Source organism: Nestor notabilis, unplaced genomic scaffold (assembly GCF_000696875.1).
Source record: "Nestor notabilis isolate BGI_N333 unplaced genomic scaffold, ASM69687v1 scaffold30877, whole genome shotgun sequence".
Lineage (NCBI taxonomy): Eukaryota > Metazoa > Chordata > Aves > Psittaciformes > Psittacidae > Nestor > Nestor notabilis.
This window is the reverse complement of record NW_009937408.1, coordinates 3,178-24,868: the sequence shown is the minus strand read 5'-3', so window position 1 is coordinate 24,868 and position 21,691 is coordinate 3,178. Positions and strand designations below refer to the sequence as shown.

Sequence of the window (21,691 nt, the reverse complement as noted above, 5' to 3'; positions counted from 1 at the left end):
GCACTTTTGATGCAACAATTGCTATTTTCTGAGGTACAGCAAAGAGAAAGAATTATTTAGAGGAAATGTAGGGGAGTAATTGCACAGGGATAGTCTATATCCCTGAAATGAGGTGTGGTAGGTTTCTATGAGTATCATTTAATGCCATATCACAGGAGAGTACCGTGTGTGTTCCATCCATACACTTGCACAGAAACCAGACATACAGTGTCACACAAGGTCTTCATTTAACAAATCCATCAGGGCATGATGCAATCAAACCAAGGATATATACTACACTATAATACAGAGGACAGAGGACATTGGTTTAGATGCACAATATTATGTATGGAGCAATTCTTGCCAATTTTTCTTCTTCACTGAGGTAAATGATGCTATGACTCAATCTTTCTGTAAAGTAATTTCATTGCTTAGATTTATTTCTATGATGTTACTCACTGTTTGGGCAGAGGGGACTTCTAAATCAGGTTTCTTTCTAAAACTGTTTTATCAACCATACTGCAGAAATCAACACGGCTGGGAGAGTCCACTCATTGCATTGTTGAGCATAAAATGATTGTATCCCTTACAGGGCACATAAATAAAAGTCTCTGGCAAGGACTAGCATTTTGGATATTCAATAACATTTACTACTTTATCAGTATATGCTAGGTTGATTATATGAAGAAACCAACAAAAGCTGTTAGTTTACAAAATTCCCTTATTCACAACGGAATACATTAAACATACTGTCTGCAGAAAGGGTATGCTTAGCATCCCCAGGAGAAAGAAAACAAGAAGTGTTCACATTCTTTAGGTCTGACCCGTGGCAAGGACATAGAAGGGTTAGATAACATCTGTTACTGACCATAGGTAAGCTTTTAATGGTATAAATTCAGAGATTCAGACCAGCTGAATCCAAATTAAAATGCATGTGTAAAAAAAAGAAGTGTGTCAGGAGTCAGGGGCAGAAGACATTCAGACTAGCATGTGGCGTTTTCTGTGGAGAGCAAGGTGGTCCGAACGTGAAAAGCTACGGTCACAGTCTGGGCACTGAAAAGGTTTGATGCCGGTATGCTTGCGGAAATGCCGCGTTAGTTCATCAGAACGGGCAAACTTCCACGTGCATCCCTCCCAAGTGCACTTGTACGGTTTTTCACCTGGAAAAAGAAACACAGAAGTGGGGATTTAAGACACAAACACAGCACTTACACATCTGACAGGTTTAGCCTCTTGCCTTGTCGAATTTCAGCAAGTACTTTAATGCTTACTCAGAAAGCCTCCCTCTGAACAGCACCAGGCTGCAGAGCACTCTCTGCCAGAAGCTGTCTAGTTGAAAGCAACAGATAAAAAATTGTTTCCTGCCACAACTTATTTTTTAGTGTCTCTCTGTTCCTCTCCTTCTTGCCATATTAGCACTTGTTTTGTCTCACCAAGCCCAGAAGTGTGAAGGTTTAAGCATTTGTTCAAGTATTTTCAAAACCAGGCCCCCATATTCTAGATTAGCTGGGGGAAAGGACTGGTGCTACCATTCAGCACAGCAGACAGAGATCTTGCTTAAAGTTACTGTAGTGTAAGTAACTGGCACCACTATCATAAGTAGCTCAACTTAAAGCCTCTCTCAATCATTACTTTGTAATATGTGATCCTTCTCCTTAATACTGTCATGTTGCCCAATATGTAAAGGGCTGTCTTGACGTAAAACAGGTAAAATGGGGCTCTGTTTTACCCAGAAGTGTCCTGTATCTTTGTAAAATCTTTGATGTATATTCATTCGGCAATGCCAAGATGAGTATTTCTAAAGAGAAAGGAGATGGGGATGTGTTTACTGAAACACTCACTCAGAAAAAGCACTACCGAACCAGACGTTAGCACGTACACATGGAGCAGATGTGTTCGTATTTGGCACATGGTCCAGGCTTTTGCAAATGGGTTACTCCCATGGAAGTCTCAGGCAAGTTTAACAGTGATGTAAGATGTGAGGTACTGCAAGTTGAACTGATTTGGTGTTTACAGGGTGTGCAGATTGAGCAATCTTCAAGCAACTGGACAGAAAATGAGCAAAGAGCCAGCGAATGTAAAGCATACCATCATACACCATGATCCTGCTTTGGCTTACAGTCTCCTGTTGTGGATTTTTCCTGCTTCATCCTCCGTCTTTTGCTCAGCCTACAATTATGTTCAGAACAATGCCAGATCTGTCACTTTGTTATTTACACCTGTGCTCGCCTGGCCATTAGCACAAACTAAAAGCGTAGTCTGCTATTTTACCATAGACTTGATGAAAGAAAAGCATAGCAATGCTCAAACCTGTATGAGTTCTTCTGTGAGCTTTCAGATGGGAGCTTTTAGTGTAGACTTTGTTGCAGCCTTCATAATCACACCGATGTATTCTGCGTTTTCTTTGTGTGTCTGGAGATTCCACAGGTAACGGTCTCTTTCCTGGCTGAACTATAACTGAAGGGTGATTCCTGCAAAGTCAAACTGCATGTTAAAAATGAAAAACATTCAGCACAGCAAACCTCAGCTCAGATGATTCATGACAGAGCTCTTTATTCACTACCACTCTGTCTCTTGGCAGTAAGAACAGCATTACATGCATGTCGAAAAATTCAAGAGGGTTTAGTAAATTTTGTGTATTCTAGCAGCAATGTTTTAAAATGTTTACTCACTCTGTGGCATGATGTAGCCATTTTCACTACTCCCTGCTTTTTTTTAAACTTATAAAGGAAAAATGCCTTCAAATTCCTGTTTTTCCAAAGTAAAATTTCTCAAACTGAGTTCATAGTGAACTCTTCTTGTATTTGTTCACAATTCTTCTTCTTCCTTCAAATGCAACTAATTCGCTTGTAATTGGAAACAGCTACTCCATATTATTAAAGAAATTGTATCTTTAGGGTTTCAAAGCAGAACTCAACCTTTATTGTTCCAGCTACTCCTTTAGACAGTAATTAAGAGTTTCCTGTTTGGTGCTGGCAGGAGGGTGCGGCCTCCCTGTACCACTGATGTCAGTTCCTAAAAGTAGAGTTCAGCCCGAGGGGCACACCCACAGGATGTCTGCAGTTGTCCCTCCACCTTCACAAACATCAGTTTTCGCTTTTGAAGCCCACAGGTACATTGCAGGTAAGACATGTACTAACTACATGCGGACTTCTGTACCAAACAAAACCATACACATTCATGCATGTGAAAACCCATCCAGCTTCTCAACGGGTGTCGCTGCCTGTGGATATTGAGGTTTTAACAACACCCCTACTGTAGAACAGCGACAACCTTGGTACTTTCTTCCACGTCAATATTAGAAAAGTAAGTTCATCAAAATGGTCAGTGGCATTACAAATCCTGCAGCCTCAAAAAGCTGCATTTTTCAATCCATTAGCAGATCTGTATCAATGCTTTTAATGTATTTTTTTAGCTTTCAACTTAGTATATGACGTGTGGGCATTACCATCCCTTGTTGCAAACCCAGCTCCTCCATGTGACAGAAGTAAGCTTTCTAGAACTCCTGTCTTTCCCCAGTTACTGTATTTCACATTTCTTTACTGACTGAATTATGTTTTATAACTATACAGTGCACTAGGTTGTACTAATTACTTAAACCACGTTCCTTTAGGGCCCGATTTTCAGAAACACTGAATACCTACTTCTCTCGTCAAAATAAAGGGCATGTGCTAAAGACAGAAAATCCTGTGCGTGGTTTAACAAGAAAAAAACCACCTCTGTTGCTCTCCACAGCAACAGGATGGGAATTACCAATGTGGGAAAAGTTTAATTCTGTTATTAATTCTTATATTAGAGTTACAAGCTTGAAATTGGGAGCCAAATTCTTTTTCTTCGGAGTTTCTGTGACTGTTGAGTGATGTGTTCTTCAAGTGCATGTTAAATCTAGCTAAAAATATTGTAATGGCAGGAAACCCCTGACGGTGATGTTAGATACAGACGGACGTACTCTCAAATAAGAAAGGAAAGCTTTTGGCTTCCAAAGAAATGCTTCTCTAAAGCAATGCTGCATTTTAACACTGTTGCACAGCAGTCTTTTTGGAGAAGCTCTGGCTTAGGACAGCAAAGAGATTTGATTTAAATGCCTGTATGTAGAGGCTAGTCCTGGACATGGTAACATCTGGAAAAAGGGGAGAAAGAGGATACTGGATGTACACCATATGTGATGGGTTTCAATCTAAGAGCGTGTAAAAAAAGTGCTGAGGATTTATCTCTGTCTCCTTTTCCCTTTAGAGAAAAGGAGGCTGGCAAGACACAGGGTGTTACAATAACCAGGTAGGGTGTGGCAGTTTTAAAAAATGGCTAAGGTGTCAAAAATCAGAGGTAAATAAATAAGGGCCAATAACAAAAGCACAGCTTCAATTCTTTCATTCCCTCTTACACAACCAGATACAAATTCACGTAAGTCTAACCATTTAAGTGTCATTATTTAATCAGTATCTTCCAAAAATCATGTTATAATTTCAACAGCTTTTTCTCCTTATCAACAGACCACATTATGTTGCAAGCCTGAGTCAGACTTCAACACTTGCACTCTCAAGAAAATACGGTGTTAATGAGGCTGCTTTTATCTGGTCAGAGATTATTACCTCAAGTTTGATTTTAGAAATAACCGCACAGTTACTTCTATTATCAGACATACTAGAAAGTCCAGCAATCCCCACAGAAATGCCACTACTGTCATATATATATGCACACACACACATACATATATACATGCGTGTATGTCTAAAACTAACACTAAAGGAAGATTAGTCACTTAAAAGTGAAAGTTTCTTATGTCCCTTTACTGTAGCCTATTTAGTGCACTTTGGGCAGTTGGAACCTATGAGAAACGGTAAAAAATCATTGCCAAACTATAGCTCAGAATGCAGAGAGAGAAAGGCTGATGAAGCTGTGAGACAACAGGAGGTTTTATAAAGGTCTAGGTGCCTTGCCTTCTAACTTGTGTGATTTGTCTGTGTATTTTTTTAAATGATAGAAAGATACAACCTGTCATTTACAAACTTCTTGTTGTGAATACAGCAGAACATGAACTTGACAGGGCTGCTTTTGGGAACTAGCAAAAACTGCAGCTCTGCAGGACAGCTAGGAAGCAATTTAAGCCACTACCCAGGACAGGGTCTCCATAAACAATGCTCTGCATGGACAAGCAGAGGAGATGCTTTGGGAACATGGACTATTCAACACTACCTACATTATACCGAATTTCATATTCTTTGCTCAGCGGATGGGTTTCCTGTGGAAACTGGACTCATTGGGAAATAATGCAAATCACTAATGCAGGTGACAAGTCTGAAGAAGTCTCAGCCCTGGAGGAAGGGTGTGGTATCAACCAGGAACAGCACTTACTGGTTTGCTCTTAGTAATGAGGCCTAACAAAGAACAGAAGTAAAATGAGCCATTTGTAGTCCTGACCTAGCAGAAGTTAGTTCCAAGTACATACAGACCTGACTCCCTTGTGTGGCAGATCCATTACGGAAGGTAAGTAACCACCCAGTAAACACAGATGTTTACTCTTTTATTGTATGTTTATTGTAATAAAACATGTAAGGTTACTTTTAAATAAACAGCACACAGTTTATAAAAGCTAGCTGGCCACTAGTTAATTGCAAAGTGCATGCACTCTACAAGCTGTATCTAAGTTGGTTAGAGACCTGAAAACAAGGAAAGGTGTCCAAAAGATGGCTGTGCAGAATGTAGTTAGCCCTGGAGCCATGGTGTGCCTTCAAACCTGGGAATGGTCATGAGCAGGAGGAACTGGCTGACTTGTGAAGGAAATGCAGACCATGCTTTCTCTGGAACTCCACACTCACACACTCATTCTGGGCATCTGACTTGGAGCCCTTTTTCCCCACTCTAGGAGGGGAGGTCTCCTACAACCACTCTGAGGGTGATGACGAGCAGGAAGAAAGGGCAGAAATGGATTCTGAGGTCATGTGCCTTGAGCCCTGCTCAGTTCCTAACTTCACCTCCTGCTAGAGCCATGCCAGCAGCCTGCACGCCTGCCCAGAGCACTGCCTGCAGAAGGACGAGGCACACTCTGGGCCATTCCATGATTTTGGTAAGTTGAGAGAATTCACCCTAGGAAAACAGGAGATGGAAGGGTGCCCATGGCTCCTCATGTACTTCCTGAGAAACTTCTAGTATTTCCAATTAAAGTCCCTGCCCAGACCTCACTTCTTTCTAGCCCTGGCTCCGCCTTCTGCAAACAGAACAGTTCTAAAGCCTAAAGATCTGTGATCCACTTTGTGCAGTGGCCCCAGTAACAGCTGAACCAGCACAATGACTTGGTACTGGGGTGGAAGTAAGTGGCTGGGAGGAGAGCAAGCTTCAGGAACTACTTGAGCTGCCAAAAGAACCACCCACAGAACAATGGCCTCAGGTAAACATGGAATTTCACTGGATATATAGAGAACTTGTAGGCCTGAGGGGGTTCTTTCTGCCAAACAGCCAAAAGTTACTAAAAGACAAAGAAGTCCTCCAAGAAAATAAAGTCAGAAGAATCTTTTCAAGAAAGGTATTTCAGCTAACAATGAGATCAGTAGAAAATGTCTTGACAGCTTCTCTCCAGTTTGCTGCTGGTTTTACATGAACAGGTATCACTGGCATACTGAGAGCCCTACTGTCAGTGATCTGTAGGACTGGGTCTAGCATTACTTTAAAAACAGATTATATAAATGGCAGATCTATGTCTCTGCAATGTATAAATACATATCAACTCCTGTATTGCTGAAGAGTGGAAAAAACAGTAGAAATCACATTTCACAGTGGCAGTGGAGGGGAAAGGATGTTTTTCTATATTTTATCACACGTTCTAAAGCACAGTAACACCCCCTTCCCACTCCTCAAAATTGGTTAACTGCTGCAATGAACTGCTTTTTATTCTCTTGCTGATCTTGGGACTACTGTTCACTACTTACTCTTGCAACATTACTTGCTGGGGAGACAATGAGGTCATCATTGGAGGTGACATTTGTTCAGGATAGAAGTCAGTCTTCTGCGGTTCACTTCCTGGCTCTACTTTGATTGTCTTCTTCAGTGTGGGCTTCTCATAAGACTCAATGACAGGCACTGTATGGGGGAGGGTAGGAGAAGGCAGTCAACACATCAAAACCACGGGAAGTTATAGAAATTATATACATAAAAATCAATAGTTAAAACAAAAGAAATCCCCCAGCTTGATATTTAGTGCAACAATTTATGCTCAGAATCTTCCCGTTTTAGTCTATCTCCTGATGAACTATAATTCAAAACAATTCTATTCATTTTCATCAGTCCAGCATTTTTATCAGTCCAAATCTCAGCAGATAAACAGCTTTTGCAGGTATGAGAACAGAATACAACCTTGGTAAGTTTGAAAAAATATTTACAAAGTAAATTCTATGCCTGTGTATTTCAGAACAACAGGAATTACGTTTCATTTCCTAAAATGTGAAAAACACTAAAAAAGTGCTTGGATATAGAGTTATTTTCCCAGGATGAGATGGTGCAAGAAGAAAACTCTGACAGAACCAACCTGGCATACTACTTGGAGTTTCCATCTCATCTGCAAGAACTGTTGACACCATGATGGGCTGCTGAAGATGGGGAGCATACATAAAAGGAACTGGCTGGACCACAACAGGCTGTATAACCGGGAGTATTCCAGGGCTTCTCAGTCCATGGCGTGAAAGAGCAGCGGCCATTACAGGTGGGATTGTTATTGGCATGGAAATAGGCTGTACTCCTGGGGGTGACGGTGTGAATTTACTGAGAGGTGAGCTGGGTGAGGACAGAGTCAATCCAGGTGAAGTTCTCCTATGCACAGTCTGGAATTTTAGAGGGGAAGGAGAACTTCCAGTTGAAGGTGGTGAGCTCCGTTTGTTCACCGTAAGATCTACTGGCTCCATCTGGATTCCATTTGATAGTCCTTCGGGGCTTGAGTAGAATTTATTGTGCAACATACCCGGTGTAGAATAAATGACGCTGTACTTGTTTGGCTTCATTTGGTCCATGTAATTGGACGGGTATGACTGTCAGGAGGAGTGGAAAAAGAATTAAAGAAAATAAAGTAATAAATCAACACATACAATTACTGCTGAAAAAGAAAGGCAGTTAATAAAAACTGAGCAAAATGAGAGACTTTCAAGAAAGCACTTCAATGTACTTTCTAAATAAAAGTGAAGTAAATAAAGCCTAAGATTTCGCACAAAGGAAGTTATTCAAGTACTGATTCACTGTTTCAGAAGCACTGTAGAACAGATGATGAAAACAAATCCTAAAGGCTTACTGAACTCTTTCTACGTTAAAAACTGTTTTTCATATACTAAGCTGCACATAACTGACTGGGGAGATGGTGCTATGTCCAGCGTATAACTACATACTGAGGATCATGAAGTCAAGCAAGACAGGAATTAAATTTGACTTAGAATTGCAAGTAATGGGTCCCAATCAAGGGCTTAGTTGGAAAACAATCAGAAGTTTTGTACCTGAACCCTATAAGCAATAAAAAATACACAGCTGCGCTATATAAGCAACAGGTGAGAAACTCTTGAGAAACTCGAGTGCAAAAGATAAAATTCTAAACACTGCTCCCCCACCCCCCCACCCCCCCTTTTTTTTTTCTTAAAGAAATAAAGCAGCTAACCAGGCAGTCTGATTTTGGAAAACTACTACAAGGATAAACATTTGGTGTGTTTGAAGAAGATTCCTGTTAGTGGTAGCTATCAGTTCTCACTACAACATCATATAAACCGCAGACCTAATCTTGATCTATGTGACTATCTCCACTTTTTAGTGGAAGCCATTTTTGCTAAGAATTATTACCATTCATTGCAGAGTACAGTGTTATTAAACAACTATCCACATCAATTTTGCATTTAAAGCTCAGTGAAAATTGAGGTTGTTTACTAACAGGTAAGTTGCAGTGGAAACCAATGTGATGTTCTAACGGAGACAGACATAGAAATGCAATCTACAGTTTTTCAGCCTTTAGATGTAATTTTTTGGAAATAAAATGCTATCCTTGGATTCCAGATAAGTAAGAATTCACATTAAGGCTAAGTAGTTCCGCATTAATATTAAAAACCTGCTGAATTCTCTGGCACCAAAAAGACTCTGATGAAAGGGTTTAAAAAAATATTCAAAGGGTAGAAAGTGAAAGAGATTGGAAGTATAAAATGATTATATTTTTATACAAACATTTACATGACATTTCAATTATTTTTTTCCTGAGGTGAAAACTTGTAGCAATACATCTTCCCAGTTTCTCACCTGTCTTCCCTGTAAGAGCTAGTCACTTGGTTTTAAATGTCCAAGTTAACTAAAAATATTTTTGCAAAATGACAGAAATGCATTTTTCTTCTTTTCAGTTACTGTTTGAAACAGTGTTTAGAAAACGTTAAATTTTCCTGCTGCATTCATAACACTATGGTAAAAAACAACGCTGAGACACCTATTCCATAAAGTGCTCAAATAAAGTAGCATACACAATGGTGATTAATCTTGAAACAGTAAATATTACAGTAAAACCTCTGAAACTTTATTTTCTTTCTGACTAGTCTTACAAATTCAGTCTAAACAAATGTTCATCTTGATGGCAATTGGTTCCTCAAAATTCTATTAAAATGTGATTATTGCAAGCTGCGCTGGCTAAAAGAAGTTCTACAGATTTGCCACCACTGCTGAGGCAAGCAATGAAATGATTAGCTTTCTAAGTGATGAAGGCAACTCAATATCGATAGAGTTTAATATGTAACAGTATTTAATATCTACTAAATCTGATGAAGTTACAGCCACAGGCAAAAAGATCAGAATTTAAACACTTAGGAGATACTAAGTACTTCTGTTAAAATTGCTTTACTGGTTTACAGTACGAAATCTACCCAGCTTCTACAAACTGTAAGTCTTCCGCGACTCAGCACTGACAGTGCACTTACAGTGCTGCAGGCTTGTCAGGGATGATTGCAAGATCACTACCTACAAACATTTATCCCATTGCAAGAAAACTAGAAAGGAAAAAGAGTACACAATTTAAATCTTAGGGATTTGGGCAAGGACTCTATTAAAGAATGAAGCACCTCCAAGCTGTAACTTTTCTATATAAACAGTTATCTGCTTTCAAGTCTTCAAGTAACACCAGATGCGTGTGTTGAAAAAATATCAAGCTATTAAAATGTTGTGCAAAGAACTGTAAACTAGAACAGTTAAGTAAAGTATGCTTAGAAAAGCAAGAAATAGTTTCCAGGAATTAGGAAGAAAATAATGATGTTTTTAACACGTGAGTATTTTAGGGACTTGGTATTTTACCCCATATGCTTTGCATTATTTTGCATAAAAGTTTATCACTGTTGTAATTAAAATGGTGCAGATTTAACATCAGCTTATTTTTCTGGCAGTTTGGGGAAGCTGAATGATTTTTCTAAATGATTTTTCTAAACTTTTCTTCCTTCTGTAATTTGAATTGCTGTTTCTATCTGAACTGCAGATAAAGTTGTGATAGAAAAATGTGGTGTGACAAATTATCTGTGTTGGGAAGGAAAAGGGTGAAAAAGTTGAGAAGGATGCTGGAACAATGAAAAGGAGACTATCTGCTGTCAGTAAGACACTGTTTGGTGGAAAACTGACAGTGAAGTATGGTTGAAATCCTGTTCGTTTGGAATTAAGTCACACTCAGATCTATCTCCTGGTTCTGAAGTTGAGCTTCCTGTATCTTTTAGCATAGCAAAGGTTCTGTTTCTAGCTCCTTGGGACACAACACTTGCCATTAGGTTGATACAAATGACTGTTTTCAAATTTGGTAAGTGACTTTCCCTTTCTTTGCCAGGGAAGTACCCCCTGGGGGATATGGGATGGGAAAATAAGAAAGACTTCACACTTCCATGTAAATAGGGAGGCATTAACAACTGCAAACCAGAGAAAGCCCAACTACTTCTAGTCTTCTAAATGCCACCAACTGCAGGAAGCAGGACTGTACTTCATAACCTGCAGAAGCAGGCTTTTCTCACCTGTCCTAGAACTTCTGTGAAGTATTCTGGTAGAACAATGGAAAATTTAGTGTAATTCTTTTATTTGCCTGAAATACTTAAACTCATGCATTTTCCTTGGATTTCGACTGTGGGAATTGACAGTGTATGAAGGAGTTTCATCTGACTTTGAAAAAAAACCCCAACAAATTCCCACTTCACTAAATTCTGCGTTCTTAAAACATCCCCCTGTGCAAAATGGCATGTCACTATGGTATATCACCATAAAAATGCAGGATTGTATTTCAACATTTACTCCTTTACAGTCTCCATCTAGCTCTTTTTTTTTTATGTTTGCTATCATCACTTTCCCTCTTTGCTCTTACAAAGCAATTAATTTACTTTTCCTAGCTCTTTGTCCATAATAAAACCCAGAGCACTGAAGTCACAAAGAAACTGGAAAATAAATCAAAGGAACTTCTAGTATTTTTGAGTCGTATCCATGTGGCTCGTACAATTAAATCGATAAATCCAAAAGAGAGAATCACCATGCTTTTTCTCTTGACAATCTATCACTGCTAAAGACTGGCCACATATGTCACAAGCACATCTATCACCACCCAGAAGACTGCTGCTTCCACAGGGAGACATAATCAAGCACTGATCTGATATAATTTGCTAAATTCGCTTATACTGCCACAGTGAAACATCATCTTTGTTGTACAGCAAACAGATTTTGAAGCAATTCACCAAGTCTTTTATAAACTACATAACCCTAAGAATTCAACTTTAAAATTTAGCCAACCTCGTAGAAAAACATAAAGAGGTGAAGAACCTGCTTACCTACTTACACTATTTGCCAAATCAGTATCATGTAAGAGGATGAATACTATTTAATCCAAATAGTAGTTAATACACAAAAAAGCATTCTTACCACGTAAAATTTATATTCCAGTACACCACTTAAGAGCTCAACCCCTCATGTAGCACACAGCTATCTTTAAAAACGTGTGAAACAAATAGTTTTGGGACTGTTGGAAGCACAGAGAAAGGCTGATTGTTTCAATTCAAAGAGAAATGGTAACACATCAAAAAGCAACTTCTTTCACTAAATGGCAACTGGTATTAGTCTAAATGTTTAAACAGTCCTTGCAGCAAGTACTTAGGTAGGGCTCAGATGACTTTGTCACTAGTTCATTAAGAACTATCATAAGATGTGTTCGATAATTCAATAAACAGCGTGAGCTGTTGGTAGAGTGATGAAATACTGTGGGTGCGAGCTTCAGTCATCTGAGAAGTATAGTTAATCCTTTCAGCCACACGCCCTGAAAGATGGTAGTGTCAAAACTGTAATTTGTTTCCTTCTCCCATCTCAACCAGCAGGATTTTTTAAAGCCAGACTTTATACCTATGGACAGTATATGCTCAGAAGAAATAATGACTAATTCCCAAGGAGCTTAGTTTTTTGTTTGGCCTTTAATCACACTATCAGAATGAAAGATACAACACAAATTAATCTTCATTTTGGATTTCTCAGTTATGTCAGCCTGTAGAGAACTGAATGCTACGCTCAGCATCATGCTAACAGTTTCTCTTACCTTCCACCTCCTCAAAAGAAGGTCAAGAAAGCTAACGCTCAGTGGCTACTATCTTTTCCTATGTTCTCTACATACCATGATTCCTCCCTTTAAAGGTTTCTCCAGAGCAGTCACTGCTGGGGAGCTGTGGTGGCAGGGCTCCAAGGAAGCTGCAACACCAAGAAGTGCTGGGGAAACCATGACCTCAAGGGCTTGGGGCTGAACAGCCTGTGTGTGTACTCAAGCTGAAACACACACACTCCTCAGTCCAAGGAGAACTGGAGTAATCTCTGTGAGGGGGAGTTTGCTCAAAAAATGTCCTTTCCCCTGGACTTTCTGCTTCTCCTTTCCTGCCTTTTTTTCATTGTGCAAGAACAAAAAGGAAAGCATGCAGATTTGGTAAAATGCTCTGAACAGTCCCTAATGGCTGGTCACAGTGATGACACTGAGTTGTAAAAACACCCAAGATGACTCCAGAGGTCCAGTGCATAGAAGGTACCACACCTCTGCAAGAAGCATGTGGTACAGAATAAGCCTGGCAATGCACTTGGCTCAGAAACGTTCCCTTCTTCTTCCCACTGCAGCTTTTCCTTCATCTGCCAGTCTGGGGAAGACTGCTCACTCCTCTCCCAGTCAGCCTGTTGAGGGACCAACCCTGTCTATCTTGCAGAAGCACACAGCTGTCTGGGGCAGGATCTTGTGTCTCTCCTGTGCATCATCCCAAGTGACTGCAGAATCTTCTTTGGGAGATGAAGACACACGTGTACAAAAGACAGCCCGCAGTGTCCCTATAATGATTTCCTGTTGTTCGTGTAATGACACTATTGTAAAAGTGGCCCATTTTCTGCCTTTGATAGATACCATTAGATACCCTTAGATAATTATAGATAATCACCACTGATCTTAATCAAGTTATGCAATAATTGTGATTGAAGTGACAGACAGACTGGCCAATACTAAGGCTCTTCCTTGACCTACATATACTGTAATTTGTCACATGCTCCTAGTAATAGATCGGTTATTTTTCTGTCATGCCTCTCAAGTAAATAAACCCTATGAAAGTCAAATTGTAACTTTAAAATGCACATAAACTTAACTCTCAGAAAGTGTTATTAATAGCACTGAAGAAAATGACTGCTTACAGATGCATTTAAATTGATGACAATTACTCTGCATTTCAAATAAAACAGGAAGCAAACTCTTCACTGGATGATGCCATTCAGAGCATGAGTTTAATGCACTCTATTTAAACACAATGACTTCACCCTTTTAATTGATCAGCCTCTCTAAGGGTGTGGCTTCATGCTGCACTTAACCTGATCTTATTGCAGGGGTCTGCTGAAAGGGAAGGTCCCATTCCCTTGCCCTTCCCTTGCTCCAGCATTGAGCGGCGGCACAGGATGAGTCAAATAAGCTTCCTGACCTGACTGAAAAATAAGGGTAATTTTGGTGGGTTGGCAATTCTGACTATCCAGTAAGCCGATCCAAAGGATCCAAATCACTCTGTGGCCACACAATTGCTTCCTGTCATACAAAGGAGACACAAAGCTGGAAAGGAGGAAGAAAACCCTGATCCTTCCTTTTCAGCAGCAGCCGGCAGTTGAACAGGTGAAGTATACATGAAACTGCTTCTTAAGGCTCTATTTCCCTGGCAGCCTAAATGATCACGATTCCCACTGTCCCACCTCCAGCTACGTGTTCCTGGTACTCTTCTTGCTGGACTCTTCTCTGAGATGACCCTATGCACCAAGTTGACAGAAAATTAAACCAATTGAAAAGTCACCCTTTCTCCTTTTTTGCCCCATTCCTCCTCCACTGCCCTGGTCCTCATCTATTCACATGGCAGCGTAATGCCCCATCCTGCCCAGCAAAACTAAAAAAAACCAAAACAAACCAAAACAAAAAAAACAAGACCAAAACCATGAAAAACAAAAAAACCATTCTTTTTTTTGGTCAGGATTAATTTTCTGTTGTTTACAACACAGAGTTAGCCACAAGCACGTTCTCAAGACCAAGAGAGAAACAGAAAAGGGGACTGTGAGAAGCTGTTCATGTAGTTCAAAGGAGTAACATTAAAAACACAGGCTCTTACCACCTCCCTGTGAAGTCTGGCAACTTAATTTTGGCCCGCATCCATAAGCACCATGAGCTACAGAAATCATATTTGCACTGCAATGGCCGAGATAACTTGGATGTTATCTCCTCTGCTCTGGGTATGGGGACACGAGCAGAGGTATGGGGCATGTAATTTACGGGCAGTATGTTCAAAACCTACAGAAAAAGTTTCCCTAGAACGTGAATTTCATTGCCCTAAAAGCAAAATATAGCTTCACAGCCTTTCCTAAGCTAGCCCAAAGCTTAGAGAAGTCTTAGGATTCATTTAAAGGTGGAAAAACTATGGAGTCACTACAAAAACTAATGTATTATAAAAGTCTTACCGCTGAAACAGGCTCCATGGCTTCTTGCTTGATAGGGACTGGGTCAAACATTAGCATCTTTTTTATTCACCTGTTCTGATGCCTCTGATGTCCTGGCCTGCAGGGGAAAGACAAGGTGTTAGAGAACTACAGGAAATCCCCTACTCAACTTCTGAACTGCAGGGAAAGTACTATTTTGTTGGATTAATGTGAGTATTTATCCATCTCTAAATAGCTTCTTAAATATTTGACTGAGATTCATTTAAATATTTCAGTTGCAAGTTTGTTCTTTCTCAATTGCTGTGGAAACAAAGGGACATCTGCTCACCTTAATGAAAGTTAAGTTGAATTTTTATTGTGCATCTCAGCATACAAAGATCACAGAATTGTCACTTTCACTAGTGCCAGCATGTAAATACTTCACAGTCTACAGTAGGCATTTCTCATCAGCATTACAACTTCAGAACTGTCTTGTATAAACAAAGTGAACTGATTCGGGAGAGGATATCGCTTTTCTAAGAGTTCTGGTAGAAAAGTTGAAACTTTCACATACAGTGACATTGAAATCTACACAAAACAAAGACTTAAGATCCAGCACTAATTTGGAGAGGTACATTCAACATCCTACAATGACTTAACATAAAAAATACATTAGTTACTTCCCTGAGATAATAGATTAACTGACAATTCAATAACAACTTGTGCTAACTGTGCAAAGGAAAAGCTCTTCAAAAGACCTGGTTGTATTCTGTGCAGCTTCAGCTGTTTTTTCTACAGTGTGTTCAATCTCACTTGTCCAATTCTAGCTTATTTGGAAAAATAAAAAACTACACAAATTCAATTTTGACCAGTAGATGGCACTGGAAAGAAACGAATACAGCCAGAGCACATCATCCGACTTCACCCTGCGGAAGTAGGCTAAAGGCTCAACAACAGATGTGTAGTTGTGGCTGGAAAATTCTTCCAGAAATTTAAATGAAAATTTTATGATGTACCTGCTCAAATTAAAACAATTCCAATAAGCCCACACTAATGAACAATCTTACAATTAACAATCCTGTGTACTTATAGACAAAAATTTGTTAAGAGCTGCCAGAAAAAGATGGCATGAGTTGTTACAAGTCTATCATTAATTATTCAGGTATATGAATCAAGTTTAAAGACTTTTGGAAACATATTACCACAGTGTACATTTTGAATAAAAGAAACAAGTATCACAAGTAAATGAAACGATCTTCCTACTTCTTTTTACAGAAGTCAAAGGCCTGACAGAATCAAATAACAAAAAAAGAAGAAAAAAGTGAAACAAATAGAGCACTCAATGTAATTTCTAGCTTAAACTTAACACACAGTTTTATTTCAGAAGCAGTTGAGTAAGATGGCACTATTTGCTAAAGGTTGTGATAATTTTGTAGATTTTTAATTTAATACTCAAAGTATGTTTGTGAGAAGGTTATTGATTATACTATTCTTCTTTGAACAGTTTACTTTTCCAGGTTTTTAACATTTCGCATAGCTTGACCTAATGTTTCAGAAGACTATCTTCCCAGAAATATATCCACTTATCTATGCATGAAATATGTCTCACACATGTTCCTACACACGTATATATATGCATTGTGAAACAGAAAAAAAGTTATACTTTCAGACATAAAAATGTTTGCAATAAAATGTAGCCTCTCCAACCTCACTTATTAGAATTTGGAACTACTTGCTTTCAGGTCCAGAAACTTCCAATTTTTAGTTTGTACGTGCATAGATAAAAGTGACACACCACTTTGTACTTCAGTGAAAGAAGAGGCAAGAGAAGAGAGAAGAGAGGGAAGAAAGAGAAGGAAAGGGAAGGAATGAAAGAGAAGGAAGGAGTTTGTTCCAAGTAAGCAGTCATGCTCCCAGGCTATTCTTTTTGCCACTGCTGTTTAAAAATTTATTTTCTTCAGTTTAAGTTACTCCTTTTCACCTTTTACTCCAAGAAAGTGTGTGAAAGACACTTGATACACATTTTACTGTCATGCTACGCATTTGAGTGTCTCCTGAGAGAGCTCTAAATTACTGTGTAGGAGTTAGACTGACATAGATAACATAAAGTGTACTGCACTAAATAAAAGTGAAAAGTAATTCTCAGTCTTCCTCAGGTATTGTCATCTAAGAACAGCAAAAGAAAATGTTTACTTTTATTGCTGCATCATAGAAGAGAAATCAAGCACTTCTTTATCACGTTAACTCTTAAGTGTTTCTTTTCGCCATTGATAGTGACTGGAAACTGATTTTCAAGAAAGGAAAAATAATCAATACACAATGTTGGTCCAGGTCAGAGGGTCAGATTCTTATTTGGTGGAAACTGGTGGAGTTGCTATAGAGTCAGTATAAACCAGCTTTGGGTCTGGCATTTAAAGTGTAGCTCAGAAGCACACTTTCCGAAGGCTGCAAATAAACTCACAAAACAATTCTCTTTGTATTTAAAAATAATGCTCCAAATTGATTGCTTGGACCACATTCACAAGTAACTACATGCACATCCAACTCACACACAAATAAAGCATGCTAATTCTAAGTTGTCAGTAGTTTTTCCTAGGCTATTTGCAAAATCATGCATACTAACTCACAACCTCCCAGCTCTCTCTCCTAAACATTTGAGAAGGGGGCAATAGGGAAGGTAAACAGTCTTATCTGTTTCTATTACAGAGGAATGAAAAAACAGTTGGGTTCTACTTTACACACTGATTTCACAATTTACTTGTTTGGAAGCCCACAAATTGTTTTGTAAATACAACTAATTTCTGGAAAATCAAAATACCCTCTCTCATTCCTGACGTACCCTGGAAAAAACAGTGAGGGGACAATATATTCATTTTAAGTGTATTAAAAAATAAGGGCCTTTGTCTTTCATGTTATTAGATAAACTGTTTTGCATTAAAAGGTTTTTTTCATGTGGGTTAGAAGAATTTAAAATGCATGCAATCTGAAACTAAATAATTAACTACAATCTGGTAGGCAAACATTCCACCCTCTCTCTTTTTTGCTCTCCCTCTCTTTTTCTGCTAACAAGCCACCCAGTTTTACTTTCTTGTCTCCTCCCATTCACTCCACCCTGTGGATCTCTGCCAAGTCAGTCCAACTTGCCCAAACAGGACATGGCTTTTGATAAAATTTTGCTCACACCCTGTACTTCAGAAAGACAAATGAAGCAATGGGGTTTTGTACGCAAATAAGGACAGGTGCAAGGTAAAGTCCAGACAAAGTCCTTCAGTATTTTCCTATCTTAAGTCCAGTGAAGACAGCAAGCCAGAAAAAACATGAACTCTGCCTTTATGATCCAATATGCAGTGAAGTATCCCTTCCAAAAGGGAAGTTCATCACCAGTAGGGCTCATCACCTTGTCAGGATTGAAGACTTTGTGATATTAACTTCCTGACAGGTACGGTTTACTGTTTCAGAGACATAATTAAGAGTAAATGAAAGCTTAAAGGTACTCAACGTGTATTCTGACAGTAAGGACTTGTACATATTATTTACCCTGGATGAAACAAGCAAAGCAGTTAAAGAATGGAGCCAGACTACACATCTACAGTGCAGAGCAGCTGGAGAAGAGCAATCGCATTGCAGCTACTACCAGCAGCTTCACACATCTACCTTCAAGGTCCACCAACTCTGCAGACCTGTTATGAAAGGAAAGGGTGGGGTGGAGGGCTAGTTTTGACTGTGCGCATCCAACAACTACAAAGCCTCCCTCTGACATAGAGCCTTCGCTCTCACTAAATACCTGGAAGAGTAGTCAGTATCCTGACTCTTGTTGTGGACAGTGAGGTGGTGACCATAAATTCTGCCTCTCTTCACCCTGCACGAAAGCATGCACGGGGCTTGCTTTCTCAGTCTTTGTGCCTGGGGGAAGCAAGTAATACTGCCTCGTGGTACAGTGAAGCTTTGTCTAGAAGCTTCAAGGTATGATTGTTATTGCTGGGATAATTACAGAATAATGTAATGATACCTGCTAAATTAGCACTGCGTGAGTGCCCTCTGCAAAGGCACTGCAGCTCTCACAGCACTGTTGGTATCTAGCAGCCGACTTAAGTCGTGGCCAAAGCTCTGCAGTCCAAGCCCTTTGGGACTTAGGCTGTTGCTCTGAAACTGTTACTTCTGTGAGCCTGGAGTCAAACTTCCCCTGATAATCAGGAAAATGATAACATCAGAAGACTCTCCACTGATGAAATCCAAAGGGTAGGGAGGTTTTCTGAACCGAGTGAGAAGTCTTCTTCAGTGCAAACTTGAAAGAGAGTTTGACAGAGAAAAACTAGTTTTTGAGAGCAGTATTTTTGAGCACAAGAAGTGTTCTCCAGGGCTAGCAACAAGATGTGTTCGCACATATTGTACCAGTTGCTCATCAAGACCTGAGTCAGCATAAAAGTGTTTCTAAAGTTCCATTAACTTTAATGGGAAGTAAGCAAGTGCTTAACTGCAAAGGGCCCCAAAATAGCAGGCAGCAAAGAAACTCTCCAGCTCAGCGCAGCAGTCAGACTCAGTCAAAGCAAGAGCAGGGGAAGGAGCAAAGGCCCAGACATGGTGCTGGGGGAAGGGACCGCAGCAATCAGCCCACAAAGAACAAATCAGGGGAAGAATCATGAAGAACTAGTACAACAAGAAAACACTTCACTGATCGGCAGCCTTGTGTGTTTGTTTATTCACTGCATTTCCACTGGGAAATGGTAGTAACTGTTGAAAAAGTTAGGATATCATGTAAAAAGAAAATTTTACAGGGGCAAAATTCTGCTAAAAGTTTTACGTAATAGGCATGAAGAAATATTGTATTTCTATAGGATTCTGTTATTCAGTATTTGAAGCTACTTTTGCTTCTTACTGACTTGAAAATCTTTTACCTTCCTCCTTTCAGAACTGCAAGCAGGCTGAAAAATCTGGGCTTTTTTGCAGAACTTGGGCATCGTAACTTTGCTGACGTCACCTTGACCTAGAACTGCTTTGGCACAATAGTTTATCAGCTGTGTAGCAGACTAACCAGTATTTCCATTAGATTTACAATACTGTTGCAGGCTCTTTGAGGCCACATGCCTGGAAATGCCTTTCTTTTATTTTTTGGGCAAACTGGGACAAAAATGTTCTTGCAGTGCTCATTAAGAAAATGTCTTCTCTGTCAAGGAAAAACGGGGCCCACATAAACCCTGTTGAACCTTCACTTCTACAGTTACTGAACCTAAGGGAGAGAGAAAGAAAAGCTCAAGGCACCTCCATTAGACAATATTCTCCCTTATCACAGCAGACTGCTGTCTGGTTTCCTGTTTCGGGCTACTTCTTAGAAGGAGAAACAGTCTAGTAAGGATAAAAGATCGGACTTCTGAAAACAAGTGAAGTATGTGGAATGGTATGATAACCTTTCCCTTCCAAACTGAGCTTTTTTGGTTGTGTTTTTCTTAAGAGGTTAATTTTGAACATAATTTATAAAGAGAAATATAAATCCTATCCTTTTATTGTGAAGGAAGAACGTCATAAAATACTGTTCCCTTATGTGAAGTGTTCTGCTATTTCATGAAACGTATGAAACAAAGAATCAACATTTTTGATAGTAACGGGAAGAAGGAAAAAAAATCTAATCCTGAAGAAAGGAAGTATGTATTTATGAATAATAGCCTAAAGGATTAATTTGACTGAGGGTTTGAATACAGGGCAAATGTCAGTGAACTTCTATGTACCTATGGAAGTGGAATAAATAAAAACAGGGAGAAGACCTGGATGGTGTAGAGCGTACAAATCAGTCTTCAGAGCTGCTTAGTGGAAAGTCTGTCATGCCTTTGTGGATCAAGTTTGTTGGTAACACACACTGACTGCATGATAGGCAGACCATACGTTTGGTGGGGTTTTTTTTTTCCATTCTGACTTAGTTTACTATTAAAAACCTGTTAGAGCTTTATCTTTCCATTTGGCTGATCTACACTCACATTTCCTTCCCCTGGGAGATACCAACTGTGGCTACAAAACCCTCAAAGGAAGCCTCGGCATCAAGTGAATGCTTAAGAGGGAAGGGTTAAATCTCTTGTAAAACCAGCTCTGCCAAACTTCATATTCTGGATTGGAAGCAGCCAGCCTCAGAATGAAAACACACAGCTTCAATGCTGCCAGCATAAAAGAACTCTAAAAGACCTCCTGTTAGCGGTGTTAATTAATATTAAAAAGTTGGTTTACAAAACTATTATACTTTTAATCTTAATCCCTGATTTTGTACAACTTCTGGCTACAAAAAGGTGTGAACCACAACATTTACTGCATTTATTATACACCAGTTTCCAATATTAAAGGCAGTTAAATGCAAAACTTTTCCTCTGTCATGGGGGAAAAAAAAAAGTATGTTTGAAACCCTGTGCAAATTACCAGTACTGGAATTAAGACATTTAATCAGGTTTTAATGGATAAACTTATGCATGGTAATAGAAAAACAAGTAAAAACAACTTAGAGTGACAACTGAAAATAATGGATAAACAACTTACCAAAACTGTGTGGACAAATACTTCTTGTTATCTGGATTTCTGAACAGACAAAAAACAAGTTTATGTAAGGATGTGCACGTAATTCAGTAAAAATTATTTTTCACATACAATTAAGCCCTGAAAGAGGAAGTTTAAAGCATGTAGTTCAGATACTTCTCAAAAGATACCTGCAATCATCACAAACAGCTAACTTTTAGGTTCCCAAAAAGCAACATCAGAAAAAAAGATTACTTTAAAAATGAGTGAAATAAAAAAATGGGTAAAATAAAAGGGTGGA

General features: G+C 39.2%; 1 protein-coding gene across 1 annotated transcript; it reads right to left on the bottom strand.

The window, feature by feature from the left end:
• Nucleotides 1-606: 606 nt before the first annotated feature.
• On the bottom strand, nt 607-21,462 carry KLF3 (Kruppel-like factor 3 (basic)). Its single transcript, XM_010018826.1, has 6 exons — nt 21,415-21,462; nt 14,941-15,037; nt 7,499-7,994; nt 6,903-7,053; nt 2,290-2,450; nt 607-1,139 (listed from the first exon to the last, which is right to left on the bottom strand). Exons 2-6 carry the CDS (start codon nt 14,995-14,997, stop codon nt 958-960), a joined length of 1,047 nt encoding a protein of 348 aa, XP_010017128.1. The 5' UTR covers nt 14,998-15,037; nt 21,415-21,462; the 3' UTR covers nt 607-957.
• Between the last annotated feature and the right edge of the window lie 229 nt (nt 21,463-21,691).